Source organism: Notolepis coatsorum, assembly GCF_963971535.1.
Source record: "Notolepis coatsorum genome assembly, chromosome: 7".
In the NCBI taxonomy this organism is placed as follows: Eukaryota; Metazoa; Chordata; class Actinopteri; order Aulopiformes; family Paralepididae; genus Notolepis; species Notolepis coatsorum.
Genome location: NC_140171.1, coordinates 73,720,647 through 73,738,198, shown reverse-complemented (window position 1 = coordinate 73,738,198; position 17,552 = coordinate 73,720,647). Strand labels below are relative to the sequence as shown.

Here is a 17,552-nt window from a genome sequence, read left to right as displayed (position 1 = left end):
AATTAGTTCCCCTGTGGGCTTTAAATACCTGGCTCTTCCACTCTGTTCCTCGTGGGGTCGTGTTGTAACATGCCGTAACATTCGGTATCTTATGCTCTTTCATCAAGACTCCCTCGGGAGGTCCTCTGTTCTGTCTATGCTGTTTTTATCTCCGGCGTAAAGATGTGCTCCAGCCTTCGCCTCCTGTCGCCGTTGCCTGAGGGAGAGACTGGACTGCGCTCCCTAGACTTCCACGGGAGGCATCCCAGTGATCCACTTCAGACCTCCGCGCAGCAGTCGTCCTGACGCACATCCAGACCTCCGCGCTGCAGACGCCCAGACACCATCCAGACCTCCGAGCCTAGCGCGCACTCCCAGCAGACGCGCATCATCCAGACCTCCGAGCTTGGCACGCTCCTCCGTACCAGCGCGCACTCCCAGCAGACGCGCATCATCCAGACCTCCGAGCTTGGCACGCTCCTCCGTACCAGCGCGCACTCCCAGCAGACGCGCATCATCCAGACCTCCGAGCTTGGCACGCTCCTCCGTACCAGCGCGCACTCCCAGCAGACGCGCATCATCCAGACCTCCGAGCTTGGCACGCTCCTCCGTACCAGCGCGCACTCCCAGCAGACGCGCATCATCCAGACCTCCGAGCTTGGCACGCTCCTCCGTACCAGCGCGCACTCCCAGCAGACGCGCATCATCCAGACCTCCGAGCTTGGCACGCTCCTCCGTACCAGCGCGCACTCCCAGCAGACGCGCATCATCCAGACCTCCGAGCTTGGCACGCTCCTCCGTACCAGCGCGCACTCCCAGCAGACGCGCATCATCCAGACCTCCGAGCTTGGCACGCTCCTCCGTACCAGCGCGCACTCCCAGCAGACGCGCATCATCCAGACCTCCGAGCTTGGCACGCTCTCCGTACCAGCGCGCACTCCCAGTAGACGCGCACCTTCCAGACCTCCGAGCTTGGCACGCTCCTCCGCGCTGACGCACTCCAGATGCGTTCTCTGTACCGGCGCGCACTCCAAGCAGTGGCGCACCACTCTGACCTCCGCTCTGACAGCCGGCTCCCCGGTGGCGACGCTCTCGCCCCGCTGCTGTTCCAGCACCATTACGCATTACGTCTGGGTGAGTTTTTATTGACTGTCTTGATCAATTCCGTTTTCGTGTGTTTCTATAACACTGAAGATTACCACCTTTTTAATCAGACAGTCACTCACCCAGCGTGTGCCTTTGTTTGTTTTCACTGGGATATTATTTTTGGACTTTACATCTCCCACTGTGTGTTTGTTCACACCGAAGATAGTATTCACCTTGGATTGTTTTTGGAACTTTGCTCATTGTGTATTTTACACGAAGATTGTTTTTACTTGGATAACTTTGTATTTGGACTAGTCACCTCTCCTGCACCTGCTCTGTTTTCCCCCTTTGTACTCTAACCCTCTCCTCTCTCCCTCTCGGCCCCGTCTTCCCACCTTGGAGATCTGCCGAGAGAAGTCTGCAGAGCGGCCCTGATGTTCCCACCTGCTTTCCCAGTCCTCCCTGTCCCCAGCCCGCCTCCGCGGGCCTCTGTCCCTAGTTCTCCCCTCTCTAGTTCCTCCTAGTCCTCCCGTCCGGTCCTCCTAGTTCCTCCCTGTTTTCCAGCCTTCCCTTGCTCCGGCCCTGTTTCCCTTGCCTTCCCCTTAGCCAGCTCGCCTCTTAAAGGCACTGTACCTTCCCCTCTTGTTATTCCAGTATTTTGTGTTTCTCCCTTAAAGGGACAGTGCCGGTTTTTCCTTTTGTTCAATAAATGCCCGTTTCTTGGCTTACTCTCATACCTGTCTTGTGTTGTGCGATTGGGGTCGGTTACAAACCATAACACTTGTATGCCGTGACAAATAAAACTCTTGACTTGACTTGACTTGAATATGTGAAAAAGAATAAATGTTTTCGTCAATACGTTTGCGTGTCATACCGTGGTGAATATAAGTATAGTTTTAGAGTGATCCTGTCTAATCCCAGAAAACGACGATATGCAGCAAAACGTGAATTTCACTAAAAGCGCTGCCGTTTCTCGCCTGGACACGCTTCTATTTCCAAATCAAATGTATATAATAGGTATTTTGTTTCATCATGAATGCATGAAAGGGGGGAAGGTCATTTTTTTTATGCTTTGATCGTCACCAACGGCATACATTGTGGAGTAACGTTACACACACACGTTGCGATCGAGGTGAAATCATGGTTGGATCAAAGCAGGATTGATATCATTTAATCCTTACCTTCACTAAGAGGTACCCCAAAAAGAATATTCCAATTGTCTGATCACAAGTCCAATTACTGGTGTCCATCATGTCGCCAATATAATCCACCACAACAGATGTATCGGTGGCATTTGACGCTTCTCAATGCGATCGGGATACCTGCTCGCCTCGCCTGACAAAGAAAAGTGCACCCGGAGACATTTGATCGTTGCACAGGCCAAGATATAAGGTTTCAAAGGGTGCTCGATACTGCCACCTGGGACGATGCGGCCGGTATTGCACTTTGGCATTCTCAGGATGATTCCCCATGTTAACCCAGAGTCTGTGTGCCTTTAATTAATGGAAATATCGAATAAAAGAAATAATGATGAAAACCCGACTATACTCGGGTCTGGCGCTGAACGGTCGGCAAGATAACCCGACTATCCTCGGGTCTGGCGCTGATTGAGTTAAGGTATAACACTAAAGTTACTGGTTCACTGTGTTGTCTATACGCAATGCCTACAATTTCATTTACAATAAAAATACCAGGGGCGGTTAGGTGGCCGAGCGGAGATTGCGTTCGTCACCAACCCCGGAGCTGTGAGCTGGATTCGCCTGTTCGAATCCAGCTCACAGCTCCGGGGTTGTCACCAGCTTGGCTGGCCGTCTGCACTAATACAATTGGCTGTATTAGAGGGTGGGAGAAGCTGGCGGGGTGGGTCCGGGTCGTTGTAAACAGCGACTCCTACAGTTCGGTCGGGGCGCCTGCTAAGCGCGGATAGGACTTGAGGGGGATAGTGTGATCCTCCCACACGCTACGCCCTCTCGATGAGAATCCGCGCTGCCAGGTGAAAAGAAGCGGTGATTGGCTGGACGTGTGTCGGAGGAAGCACGTGGTAGCCTCCACTCTCCCAGATGATCTGACTGTGGGGGGTAAGTGCGCAGCGACCAGGAAGGGACTGGGAATTGGCATACGACTAACATTGGGATGGGAGAAAATAGGAGGAAAATGGAGGGGGAAAAAGATCAATAAAAAAAAAAAAAACAATAAAAATACCTATCCTCTTGGCTTAGATTTGGTTCACACTGCCTACATTTTATTTTTTATGTACGATAGAATAATTCAAACAATTTACAATTGAATGTTCCATGAGTCATTTGTCTTCCCAAAGTTACACAGTGCAGCTTTAAAAAGTAAGACAGTGAGAAGTAAACTCCATTGAAGTTGAGGTACACTGAATTGTGAGTCAAAATAATGCAAATATCCAGTTTTACAAATAAGGACATTGTATATGAACATACTGTATATTACAGTAATACACAAGTTCTATGTCCTTTCATGAAAATTCCATATCCATCTCCTCTGTCTCTTTCTTTCCTGTTCAGGGTGATGAAGAGGAGGATGAGGACCAGCCTCTGAGCCTGGCATGGCCAGACACCACCAGGAAACGGATCACCTACCTGGTCATCTTACCTATCATCATCCCCCTCTGGCTCACCCTGCCCGACGTCAGGAGAGAGGTCAGAACGCACACACACACACGCACGCACGCACACACACACACACACACACACACACACACACACACACACACACACACACACACACACACACACACACACACACACACACACACACACACACACACACACACACACACACACACACACACACACACACACACACACACACACACACACACACACACACACACACACACACACACACACACCACTGATAAAAACGTAACTACACTAGCGTTATAAGAGCTAAACATTGCTACCATACAAGTGCATTGGTTTAGTGCACTTCCGGTTGCCACTGAGCGGAAATGTTTGTGCGGACCTGTTCTCCCAAACTGGTAAGCAAATGACTGTTTTTACGTTATTTTCATTTTTACGTTACTATTATTATTATTTTTTTTTTTTATTTTGATCTTAACTGATCACTATGACTTTATTGCTTTTATCGTTATATATGCCTATAATTGTGTACAGCACTTTGAGCTACATGACATGTATGAAAGGTGCTTTATAAATACTTACTTACTTACTTACTTACTTACTTACACACACACACACACACACACACACACACACACACACACACACACACACACACACACATATCCCTCCAAAATATCCCATTAAGACACCAAGACCTTGAAGAACACAAGTCCCAAAAGTGAAATCCAGCGCGCTCCAGCCAAGTTTGGAATAGGAGGACTTTGGTGCTCAACAGCAGAGGAAATGTCAGTCACCCTCCTGCAATACATGGTTAGACGGTATGAATGCTCCAGGGTTTTACTTTAGGTAGTCTACTTTGAAGCGTCCTGGTGAAAAGTTTGATTACCTTGGAACACCTTAGAAAAAGATTGGTATAAAAAACTTGACAACTGGATATTTCTGCAAGAATTGCATTCTTTAGGTGATTGGGTGGCGAGCTGGCTCAAAATGGCTCAGACTCCCCCCCCCCCCCCCCCAGTATATATACAGTGAGGTTATGTTAAAAAAGGTGGTCTCACACAGCTCATTGGATGAGTCTCTGCTTGCCAGTCATACCAGTCATTTCAGTCACCACAGCGTAGCCTGCCTCCTGCCTGTAGTCAGTCACAGACCTAGGATCAGATTTCCCTTACATTCCATAAGCTTAACAATTCGTACAATGGGGGGCGGCTACGTGGCGTAGTGGGCAAGGCGCTCGCCACGAATGACGGAGACGCTGGGCTTGCCTGTTCGAGCCCAGCGCTCCACATTGCTTTCAGTTTAGCTGGCCGTCCATACTAATACACATTGGCCGTATTAGGGGGTGGGAAACTGATGGGTGGGGATCGGGCGTTGTGGACAGCGACTCCTACAGGTCGGTTGGTGCGCCTGCGCAGTAGAATCAGGAAGTGTCGGGGGCAGCGTGAGCCTCCCACGCGTTACTCCTCGCCACTGAGAGATCGAGCTGCGCAGGTGAAAAGATGCGACTGCTGTTACCTCAAGTACCGGAGGGGACTTGTGCTATGTATGACTTAGTCCACATTGCAGCCGGCTTGTGGGAGGCAAGAAACAGCGTTCGTGACAGGGGAGGGTTGAATTGGATGATACGAAATTGGGATGGGAGAAAATATAGAAAATGGGAGAAAAAGTGGATAAAAAAAAACAATTCGTACAATGGGAAAATAACTGACCCTGAATCTATGGCTAGTATCTGTTTCACCCAACACTAGTGCTCCGTGATCATAGCCATTTATCTCTAAAGTTAACCACTATTTGTAAAAGCCACAACCACGTTACCATATTTGTATTTATAATTTTAATCGTATAACGTTATTTCGCTGCATATTAAATCACTGTAAATACTAATGTAAATCATTGTGTCGTATTACATATTGTGTATAGTTTATAGTGATATGGACCCTATGCAATTTGCATACAGGACAAACAGGTCCACTGACGACGCGGTCTCCCAGGTACTGCACAGCACCCTCTCCCACCTTGACCGTCAGAAGGGGGGCTATGTGAGACTGTTGTTCATTGACTACAGCTCAGCGTTCAACACCATAGTCCCCACCAGACTGGTGGACAAGCTGATCGAGCTGGGTCTGAGCTCCGCCCTGAGCGCCTGGGTACTGGACTTTCTGAGTGAAAGACCCCAGGCGGTCAGGGTGGGGGGTCAGACCTCCAACACCATCACCCTGAGCATCGGGTCCCCCCAGGGCTGTGTTCTAAGCCCCCTGCTGTACTCACTCTACACACACGACTGTGTGGCCAAGTTCAGCTCCAACTCCATAGTGAAGTTCGCAGACGACACGGTGGTGGTGGGGCTGATCTCGGACAACGACGAGAAGGCCTACCGGGAGGAGGTTGAGGTACTGGAACGCTGGTGCCAGGACAACAGCCTGCTCCTGAACATTGGTAAAACCAAGGAGCTGATCGTGGATTATAGGAGAGGACAGCAGGAGACACACACACCACTGATGATTAACGGGGCTACCGTGGACAGGGTGAGCAGCTTTAAGTACCTGGGGGTCCACATCTCAGAGGATCTGACAGGGTCAACACACATAGACACAGTAGTAAAGAAGGCGAAACAGCGCCTCTACCACCTGAGACAGTTAAGGAAGTTCAGAGTATCGGGGAAGATACTCCAGTCCTTCTACTCAGGAGCTGTAGAGAGCATCTTGACTGGAAACATCACTGCCTGGTATGGAAACAGCACGGCACAAGACAAGAAGGCCCTACAGAGAGTGGTGCGCTCAGCCGAGTGTACCACGGGTATTGCACTACCTCCCCTGCAGGTTCTATACAACAAGAGGTGCAAATCCAGAGCCTGCAGGATAATGAAAGACCCTCACCACCCCAATAACAGCCTGTTCCAGCTGCTGAGGTCAGGCAGACGCCTGCGAACCCCAGCTACTAGGACAGAGAGGCTTAGGCTCAGCTTCTTTCCCCAGGCCATCAGAGTCCTGAACAATGAACATTGAGTACCACTGTAACACTTTAGAATGAACGGGCACACACTCAGGCCGCACGCACCCTCACTTATTGCCAAAAGGAAAGGCCACTTTAAATTAGTATTAGCAACAGTAACAGTGTATTGCACTACTATTACTACTACTGTTAACTGTTAACTGTTACCCGTTATTGCACAAATTTATTGTTACCTGCTACCTGTTATTGCACAAATGTATTGCACACATTTTTTGTATTGGATTCTATTATATGTTATATGTTGTACCAATTGCACATCGTTGCGGGCAAGACCACCCGCATTTCATTGTATATCCGTATGCCGTGACAAATAAAACTCTTGACTTGACTTGACATAACGTTAGTACAGTAGCTAGATAGCTTGCTAGTCGGCATTCTCGAAACTCCTAACATGCCCCGATTTAAAATGGTTCTCTCCTCTTTGTATACCTTTGTCCTCACAAACAAAGTATTCTGCCAGGGAACTTATGGACACGACAGTAGTAGTAGTTATAAGGTGTTTGAGCTTGTAACGTTAGCGTTAGTTAGCTATCGTGGTAGCCCCTTTCGTGACTGTGATGCACCGAGTGCATCACAGTCACGAAAGGGGCTACTATCGTATCAACATGCCGTGGCGTGTAGCTAGCTAGCTAGCTTGCTAGCCGGCATGATGCGTGCAGTGCTTTGCCCCACAGGTCTGAGAAGAGGACCTGCACATTTGACTCGTTCCCGAAAACTCCTCTACATGCCCCGATTTAAAATGTTTCACGACAGTAGACATAATGCTACGTAATGGCATTTAACGGGGTAACGCTAACGTTAGCTAGCTAGCTTGGTACTATGACCCGTGACGGGGATAAGGCGACAGCCTAACAGACCAATAGCGCTGTGTACTGAACAACAGGCTGCCTAGTGGTAATTGTAGTTATTTTTTTACGACAAATTAAAAACCTTATAACTACCTTTGTTTCAACCAAAAATGCTTAAACAATCATGTTAGTGGTAGAAGGGAACTCATTTTGTGCAAAAATGGAAAGCTTGCCAATGTTCATGCGGCAGAATTGTTACAATAGCCAATAATCCATTTTCCCAATGATAAATCCCTATACGGGTGGAACAACCAGTGACGTCAGACTACACCTCCCTATACAGGCAGCATGAGAAATACTGCACTGCATATTAAAAGTTGCCGTGGTGCTCAAAGTGTGCGTGCCGACAACACAGCTCGAGCCAGCACTGCAGTGTGTATGTTTATGCTGGTGTGTAGACTTGGCTACTTGCATTGCATTAGTGCATGGATGGTGACTAATAATAATATATATAAAAATGTAAGCATGACTTTATTTAAATGTATACCATGGCCTGGGTGGATACTCTTTTCTGGTTGGCCAGCAGGTGTGAATTAAAACCGTTTAATGCATACATAGTTCGGTTTAAGATTAAGAACCATTCTAAATTAATTTGCTACCCAACCTGTAACCCATAGTTGGCTTGCTAGCCAGAGAGCTCATGGTCCCCAAATCGAGTTTTTCACGTCAAATATGCGTGGTAGCTGTATCACTGTCGTAGTCTCATTCATTGTTGCAAGTTGAATTGCAAGGACACACAAGAGAAAAATCCTTGCACAAATATATGTAACCTAGTAGCCTAGTTTATTAGTCAGTCTGTCTAAAATCAAACACCATTAATTGTTTTGCACTGCTGTTTTACGCACATACCGGTATACTTATTCTGCAATTACACACAGTATCATTCTTTTGGACGATTATTATTTTTCCAAGATAAGAGCTTGCAAAGCAGATTTGTATGTGGAGAGGCCATTTATTCCTGCATTTGCATAATCCCTTTCTATCATTGCACACCCAGTCCTTGCAACAATGCATGTACTTGAGGCTACGACTGACCATGCATATTTGACGTGAAAAAGAAGTTGGGGAAAATAATAATAATAATAATAATGGATTGCAGCTCAAAGTGCTTCACAGCAAATAGCATAAAATGAACATGAAATGACAGAATAAAAGCAATGCATAAAGTGCAGACATAAGAATAGGTATAAAAGACAATAAGAGTAGTGCAATGTAGAAAGTGCAGATATATGTAATGTAAATGTAAATATGAATAGGCATAAAATAAGTACAATAAGTACTGATAAAGCACGTCATGACCAAGGAAAACAGCCCACGCGCCACTCACACCGCCATGCACGGCGACGGGAGTCAATGAGATGTCTGGTTAGCAAGCCAGCCTTTTTGTCAAACATACTGTCAGATCATATTCACTGCTTTCTGGGTCATTGTCACTGGCATCATCAGGTGACAGGTGGTTGTCAAGCAGTTGCTACGGTAGCACAGAGGGACCATGCTGAGCAGTGAGAAAAGCATAAATAACATATATATTAAAAATATTTTAATGTTGAAAATATAAATAAATGGCACATATTTTTGTCCTTGGCAAATGACCATGGTATAAGTAGAATAATCAACGTGTATGTGCGGTAAGCTGTTTTAAGGCACTTCACAGCGTGTCAGTGGTTCTTCGCCTCATCATGTGGTTATTCGCCTCATCATGTGGTTCTTTGCCTAATCATGTGGTTCTTTGCCTCATCATGTGGTTCTTCGCCTCATCATGTGGTTATTTGCCTCATCATGTGGTTCTTTGCCTCATCATGTGGTTCTTCGCCTCATCATGTGGTTCTTTGCCTCATCATGTGGTTATTTGCCTCATCATGTGGTTCTTTGCCTCATCATGTGGTTATTCGCCTCATCATGTGGTTCTTTGCCTCACCATGTGGTTCTTTGCCTCATTGTGTGGTCCTTCGCCTCATCATGTGGTTATTTGCCTCATCATGTGGTTATTCGCCTCATCATGTGGTTCTTTGCCTCGTCATGTGGTTCTTTGCCTCATCATGTGGTTATTCGCCTCATCATGTGGTTCTTTGCCTCATCATGTGGTTCTTCGCCTCATCATGTGGTTCTTTGCCTCATCATGTGGTTATTTGCCTCATCATGTGGTTCTTTGCCTCGTCATGTGGTTCTTTGCCTCATCATGTGGTTCTTCGCCTCATCATGTGGTTCTTTGCCTCATCATGTGGTTCTTTGCCTCATCATGTGGTTCTTCGCCTCATCATGTGGTTCTTTGCCTCGTCATGTGGTTATTTGCCTCATCATGTGGTCCTTCGCCTCATCATGTGGTTATTTGCCTCATCATGTGGTTCTTTGCCTCATCATGTGGTTCTTTGCCTCATCATGTGGTTCTTCGCCTCATCATGTGGTTCTTTGCCTCATCATGTGGTTCTTCGCCTCATCATGTGGTTCTTCGCCTCATCATGTGGTTCTTTGCCTCATCATGTGGTTCTTTGCCTCATCATGTGGTTCTTCGCTTCATCATGTGGTTCTTTGCTTCATCATGTGGTTCTTTGCCTCGTCATGTGGTTATTCGCCTCATCATGTGGTCCTTCGCCTCATCATGTGGTTATTTGCCTCAGCATGTGGTTCTTCGCCTCATCATGTGGTTATTTGCCTCATCATGTGGTTCTTTGCCTCATCATGTGGTTCTTTGCCTCATCATGTGGTTATTTGCCTCATCATGTGGTTCTTTGCTTGCTCATCATGTGGTTATTTGCCTCATCATGTGGTTCTTTGCCTCATCATGTGGTACTTTGCCTCATCATGTGGTTATTTGCCTCATCATGTGGTTCTTTGCCTCATCATGTGGTTCTTTGCCTCATCATGTGGTTCTTCGCCTCATCATGTGGTTCTTTGCCTCGTCATGTGGTTCTTCGCCTCATCATGTGGTTATTTGCCTCATCATGTGGTTCTTTGCCTCATCATGTGGTTCTTTGCCTCATCATGTGGTTCTTTGCCTCATCATGTGGTTCTTCGCCTCATCATGTGGTTCTTTGCCTCATCATGTGGTTCTTCGCCTCATCATGTGGTTCTTCGCCTCATCATGTGGTTCTTTGCCTCATCATGTGGTTCTTTGCCTCATCATGTGGTTCTTCGCTTCATCATGTGGTTCTTTGCCTCGTCATGTGGTTATTCGCCTCATCATGTGGTCCTTCGCCTCATCATGTGGTTATTTGCCTCAGCATGTGGTTCTTCGCCTCATCATGTGGTTATTTGCCTCATCATGTGGTTCTTTGCCTCATCATGTGGTTCTTTGCCTCATCATGTGGTTATTTGCCTCATCATGTGGTTCTTTGCTTGCTCATCATGTGGTTATTTGCCTCATCATGTGGTTCTTTGCCTCATCATGTGGTACTTTGCCTCATCATGTGGTTATTTGCCTCATCATGTGGTTATTTGCCTCATCATGTGGTTCTTTGCCTCATCATGTGGTTCTTTGCCTCATCATGTGGTTATTTGCCTCAGCATGTGGTTCTTCGCCTCATCATGTGGTTATTTGCCTCATCATGTGGTTCTTTGCCTCATCATGTGGTTCTTTGCCTCATCATGTGGTTCTTTGCCTCATCATGTGGTTATTTGCCTCATCATGTGGTTCTTTGCTTGCTCATCATGTGGTTATTTGCCTCATCATGTGGTTATTTGCCTCATCATGTGGTTCTTTGCCTCATCATGTGGTACTTTGCCTCATCATGTGGTACTTTGCCTCATCATGTGGTTATTTGCCTCATCATGTGGTTCTTTGCCTCATCATGTGGTTCTTTGCCTCATCATGTGGTTCTTTGCCTCATCATGTGGTGCTTTGCTTCGTTGTGTGGTTCTTCGCCTCATCATGTGGTTCTTTGCCTCGTTGTGTGGTTCTTTGCCTCGTTGTGTGGTTCTTTGCCTCGTTGTGTGGTTCTTTGCCTTGTTGTGTGGTTCTTTGCCTCATGGTGTGGTTCTTGGGACAAGGGCTAAAATGTGGGACTGTGTTATAGGAAGTGTAACTGTTGTGAATAAAATGCAGTGAAGCATTTTAAACACTGAAGCAGTTTCAGTGAAAACAAAACAAAAAACACACGTTTTTCTCCACCTATCTCCACCTATCAGAAAAATGTACTTTTGTTTTCCGTTCATGTTTAGCCTAATGTTGTTATGTTATTATACTACACATATTGCGCCATATTAAAATAAACTACACTCACAATGTACAATCATGAAGACATTGTTGTATGCCTTTTAATATCATAATGAATGCTTGACTGTGTCCTTGTTTATTTACAGTCATCAGCAAAGTACTTCCCCATCACCTTTCTTGGCTCCATCTCCTGGATTGCTTTCTTCTCCTACCTGATGGTGTGGTGGGCCCACCAGGTATTTCTCTCTCTCTCTCTCTCTCTCTCTCTTACTCTCTTACTTATATGTATTTTTAGATTGTTTAACGTGTAATCATGAGTACTTGGTGCTTGGTGTTTTTCTGAATTCCTAGATGTATATTATTTCCCAAATAGCACCTGTCTTAATATTTCTATAAAAAAATGTGTACAATAACTGTAGGCTAATGGGTCATATTACTGTCATCCAAATACATATAATCTGTTACTCTTTCTGTTATAAAGGATATACAATTTGTGCTCATCAACAAATCTTTAGTCTCAAATAATAACTTTTTGGTCCAAAATTACTAATCTCTCTCTCTCTCTCTCTCTCTCTCTCTCGCTCTCGCTCTCGCTCTCGCTCTCGCTCTCGCTCTCGCTCTCGCTCTCTCTCTCTCGCTCTCTCTCTCTCTCTCTCTCTCTCTCTTAACTACCACTCACTTCACTTGTCACTTGTTTGCCTTATCTCTTTCTCACTCATTCCTTTGTCTCTTCTATTTATTTCACTGTTCCTCTTCCTGAGAACTGTTTTTATCAGGGTGCAGGAGTCAGGGCATAGAATGTTTGACCGTGGCACCTAATATCAGCTAATCTGACTAGAGCCAAATCAAGCTCTATAACTCTTAATCTGGAACACACAAATCCTGCTCACCCCAACTACCTTAGTCTCTCTCTCTCTCTCTCTCTCTCTCTCTCTCTCTCTCTCTCTCTCTCTTAACTACCACTCACTGTTACTAGCAAACCAAACACCTCTTGTATTAACACAGGACTTGTTACTTACTTCACTTTAGATTAGGGCACACAATAGCATCTGCAAATGATTTATAGATGTTTTATGAATGTCTTAACAAATCATTTGTTGAACATGAACAAATAAATGGAGGTACAGTATAGTAGTTTTTTCATATCCATTTTTCAAAGCATCTACAAATGTGTTACTACACATTAAACAACATTATTTAATGATGAACAAATCAAGTACAAACAATGTTGATGATGAGTTATAAATAATGTAGAACTAATTTGTAAATGTTATACAAATATAGTTATAAATGATTTAATAATAATTTACGAATGTATATAAATGATTTGTTCATGATTAGTTCATTATCTACAAATACCTTATAAAGGTCTTATAACTGAGTGTTATTATAAAGTGTTACCGACATGGTGTCAGTCTGAGAGAAGAAGCAAGCATTGTAAAATGTACTTGCCATAAACTTGTTTTCAAATGGAATGTGTCTCAGAGTACAAATATTTCATGGTTTCAAATATTCCAGGGTTGATTGTCTCTGCCTATGTCAACATAGGACAATGTTATACCAACAACACCGTTATGCCACTTTGATATTTATAACTTGAGTCTGTTCTTTGGCTGGCACTTTTCGCAGAACATTTTTGCATCACTTCTGCTGCCTTGTTAATGTTGTTAGTATTACTCATTGAAACCTATTTGTAAGCTAATGTGCTATCTTGCAGCTGCTTCTACTGCTAGATTTAGCTGAAGACTGCCTGAGGACCATCCTATGTTCCCCCACACTTATGTCCCCTTAGAACCTTCTCTCTTGTCCCTCTTTTGGGAGCTTTGGGCTGAAGGATGCAGTCTAAAATTGTGTCGAAGGAACACTGGGCTGAGGGAAATAACAGAACCCATTTCAAAATCTCCACATATTCGTTTAACAGAGTGACCTGGTGTTTTCCTCCCTCAGGTTGGAGAAACCTTCTGGATCACGGAGGAGATAATGGGTCTGACAATATTAGCAGCCGGTACCTCAATTCCTGACTTGATCACCAGTGTGATTGTGGCTCGGAAAGGCCTGGGAGACATGGCTGTGTCCAGCTCTGTCGGGTCCAACATCTTCGATATCACTGTGGGGTGAGTGAGTCTAATGAAGACACAAGCAGTTTCTAGTTAAATGTTGAGTAGCTAGCAAAATGGTGAATAGCGTCATGCACTGTTTTCAAAGGGGTTATGATGACCCATGCCCCTGTGTGTTGCTGGTGAATGTAGGTTGGTGGCTTAGAATACAAAGTCTGACATATTTTTAATTATCCCATTTATTTCCATGAATGGCATCAATATTTATTTCCATGAATTGGATGAATTGTTGTACTGGGTTTATAGGCAACTCTCCTTGGCTATCGTTTTATATGATCCTTTTTTTTCTACTGGTGATGATTTCGCCTCTGGGGACAACGGCCGATGTTTCTGTGTTTCCGGTGTAGCTGCTGGCTGCTTGCGCTCACGCCCCCCATTATCCAGACCAAGACTTCCTCTTTTGTGTGCCGGTCATTGTTTACAGTCAGATTAGCAACTTGAGATCAGAGTATGCAATTGGAGTTTATTTAACCAGAATAGCCTCATTGAGGGTTTTTTTAATCGCTTTTTCAAGAGAGTCTTGGCCAACAGCACATTTAACAGGGTTGGAGAGAGACAACAGTGGCAATCAGCTCAGTGAAAACAATGGCAGCCAGATGTACAGTAGCAAATCAAATCAAATCAAATGTATTTGTAAGGCCCGACAACACACGGCCGGACACATCTTCTTTAAACAAGTCAAGAAGAAACATCACAATAAGTCAAGAACAAAACAAGAACACCATAAAGTCCAAACATTTTAAAATAAATAAATGCAACACTCCCAGACATACCCCACGCGAAGGTAAGGAAAAACTCACTAAAACCTAGCAATAGGAAAAAATGCACCTTAGAAGGGCCATGCAAGGGGGGATCTCCCTTCTTAGATGTCGGTGATAGTAGTGTTGCAATAAAACAGGTGAACAGTTGGTAGGCATGCACTCATGTGTGTAGTGAAACACAGATAAGCAACATTTTGAAAGATTAAAGATAGAGCTGATAGCGATAGCAACTGAACATTTTGAAAGATTAAGATTAAAGATAGAGCTGATAGCGATAGCAACTGAACATTTTTGAAAGATTAAAGATAGAGCTGATAGCGGATCTATTTGAGGCGAAGGGGCGGCGCAGATAGGGTCGCATCCTCCCGGTCTTCATCACGGGACGTCCAACACTCCGGTCATCACTCCGAGACAGCCACTCACAGGGGGGCATACTTAGCATACTTGTCTCCAGTTAATTCAGAATGGTGACTGAGAAGAATACATCCTGGGAATGCAGACAGTAACTTCCAACAGTTTGTTGAATGATATAGTTGCATAGGTAGGATGGAAACAAACTAAGAACTGCCTTATAAATAAAATATATACCTGTCGGTGCGGCTAAGTGGCGCAGTGGGCAAGGCGCTCGTCACTAACGCAGGAGATGCTGGGTTCGAGCCCAGCTCTCGGCGTTGCTACCAGCTTGGCTGGTCGTTCATACTAACACAATTGGCAGCGATAGGGGTGGGAAAGCTGGTGGGTGGGGATTGGACGTTGTGGACAGCGACTCCTACAGGTCGGTTGGTGCGCCTGTACAGCAGAATCAGGAAGTAACGGGGGCAGCGTGAGCCTCCCACGCGTTACTCCTCGCCACTGAGAGATCGCGCTGTACAGGTGAAAAGATGCGACAGCTGCCTCCTCGTGTACCGGAGGGGACACGTGATGCAAGGCTTGGTCCTCACTGCAGCCGACCAGTGGGAGGCATAGTCTAGCAACGTTCGAGACAGGGGAGGGGAGAATTGAAGGGAGAATTGGCGAGGCGAAATTGGGATGGGAGAAAAATAGAAAAATAAGGAGAAAAAGTGGATAAAAAATATATATATATATATACCTGTCATGGGTCACAGGCCACAGAGCAGGCCACCCAACCCGAGCATACAATGAGCATACAATGAGCATACAATGTATGATGAATCTTAATGCTCCATGATCAACAGCATCCAGAGCATGTAGACACTGTGAAGATGCCTGCATATTGTATAACATCATCATAATCAAGCATAGCCATAAGAGTAGCAGCAACAAGTCGTCTCTTAATAGTCTCAAAGGAAAAGCAAGATTTATTTCTAAAATAAACACCCAGTTTCAACTTTCAATGACATCTACGACCAGATTGTTTCACAAGTAGCCAGTTCACACTCACTTTACACTTTGTTAACCACTACAACAGCTTTACTTTTTGTCAGTGTTTTAGGTCCAGACAACATTTGGGTCAACTCGTTCTACCTGTTTTGCTCCCCACACGGACTGTTTACCTGCATGCAACCAAAGCATGTTCCCGTAGAAATCAGCCTACATTTCAAGTGCCATCTTCACTCAAATGTGATTGGCCAATACTACTTGGACTATAAACAGAAATCAGAACACTTCCGATACCAACATCTTGTCCCTTGCCTATAGATTCTGTATTCATATGCAGATATAGAGATTACTAAAAACAGTCAGCAAAGTATTCAGCCATTTCCACCATTACATTGTTACGTTTAAAGGTACTCAAGATTTGTACGATTTCCGATTATTTGGAAAGAGGACCATGTAGACTCAATTACACACAGGAAATAAGCAGGTAATTGAATGGTTGAGTCATTGCCGCCCTGACAGATGAGATGAGTATGTACTATGTATTTTGAACTATCTAAGACATGCTCAACATACATACATTTTCTCTGTAGATGTATTCTGATATATATATATATATATATGATGATGATGATGATGATATATCCTGTAGTATCTTCTCTTTCTTTCTTTCTTTCTTTCTTTCTTTCTTTCTTTCTTTCTTTCTTTCTTTCTTTCTTTCTTTCTTTCTTTCTTTCTTTCTTTCTTTCTTTCTTTCTTTCTCTTTCTTTCTTTCTTTCTTTCTTTCTTTCTTTCTTTCTTTCTTGCATAGTAGCTTGTTTGTGTAAACTCTTCCTTTTTTTTTAAACGAAAGTACATCTGCTCCATGCATTGCTCACACCCTTCTCTTCCCCACACAGAGTAATGGTAATCAGACAGCATAGCTATGAGAAATCTAATGTCTTTTCTCTCTCCCCTCCCTTCCTTTCCTCACCTCCCCTCCTCCTCCTCTTCCTACCCCCTCTTCTCCTTCTTCTCTCCTATCCTCTCCTCCTCTTCCTCTCCTCTTCATCTCCTCTTCTCCTCTTCTCTGCTGTCCTCTCCTCTCTTCCAGCCTCCCGTTCCCTTGGCTCGTCTACAACATACTCAATGATTTTGAGCCAGTGGAGGTGAGCAGCAATGGCCTCTTCTGTGCCATCGTGCTCCTCTTCATCATGCTCCTCTTCGTCATCATCTCCATCGCGTCGAGCAGGTGGAAGATGAGCAAGATGCTGGGCATGTTCATGTTCGTGCTCTACTTCGTCTTCCTCGTGGTCAGCGTCATGCTAGAGGACAAAATCATCGTCTGTCCTGTCACCATCTGAGACACACACACACAGAGACACTGATACCACAACAACAGAAGTGCATGAATGTGCTTCATAGTCTGTTTCAATGACATGAACCATCTAAATGGATTACATTAGACTTCCTGACAGTTGATATAGCAAACACTGCACACAGGAAATCAACTGCAGTCCACATTGTTCTCTAGCGATGGAATTCCACCTAAAACGGTCTATATAAGAGCATGTAAGCATTAATAGTTCTGTCTCTTACCTGAGTTACACACACATGCATACACAAAATAATACTAAGACTGCAGCCTCAGACATATATAAACGTAG

General features: G+C 44.8%; 1 protein-coding gene across 1 annotated transcript in view; it reads left to right on the top strand.

Moving 5' to 3' along the window:
* Positions 1-17,249, top strand: part of slc24a2 (solute carrier family 24 member 2) — a gene marked incomplete at both ends in the record, with an annotated part of 56,363 nt that extends 39,114 nt beyond the window's left edge. The window contains 4 exons of the mRNA XM_084318309.1: positions 3,597-3,731; positions 11,837-11,926; positions 13,638-13,804; positions 17,000-17,249. Of these exons, the coding sequence (XP_084174435.1) occupies positions 3,597-3,731; positions 11,837-11,926; positions 13,638-13,804; positions 17,000-17,249 (642 nt within the window). The remainder of the gene's footprint in view (positions 1-3,596; positions 3,732-11,836; positions 11,927-13,637; positions 13,805-16,999) is intronic.
* Between the last annotated feature and the right edge of the window lie 303 nt (positions 17,250-17,552).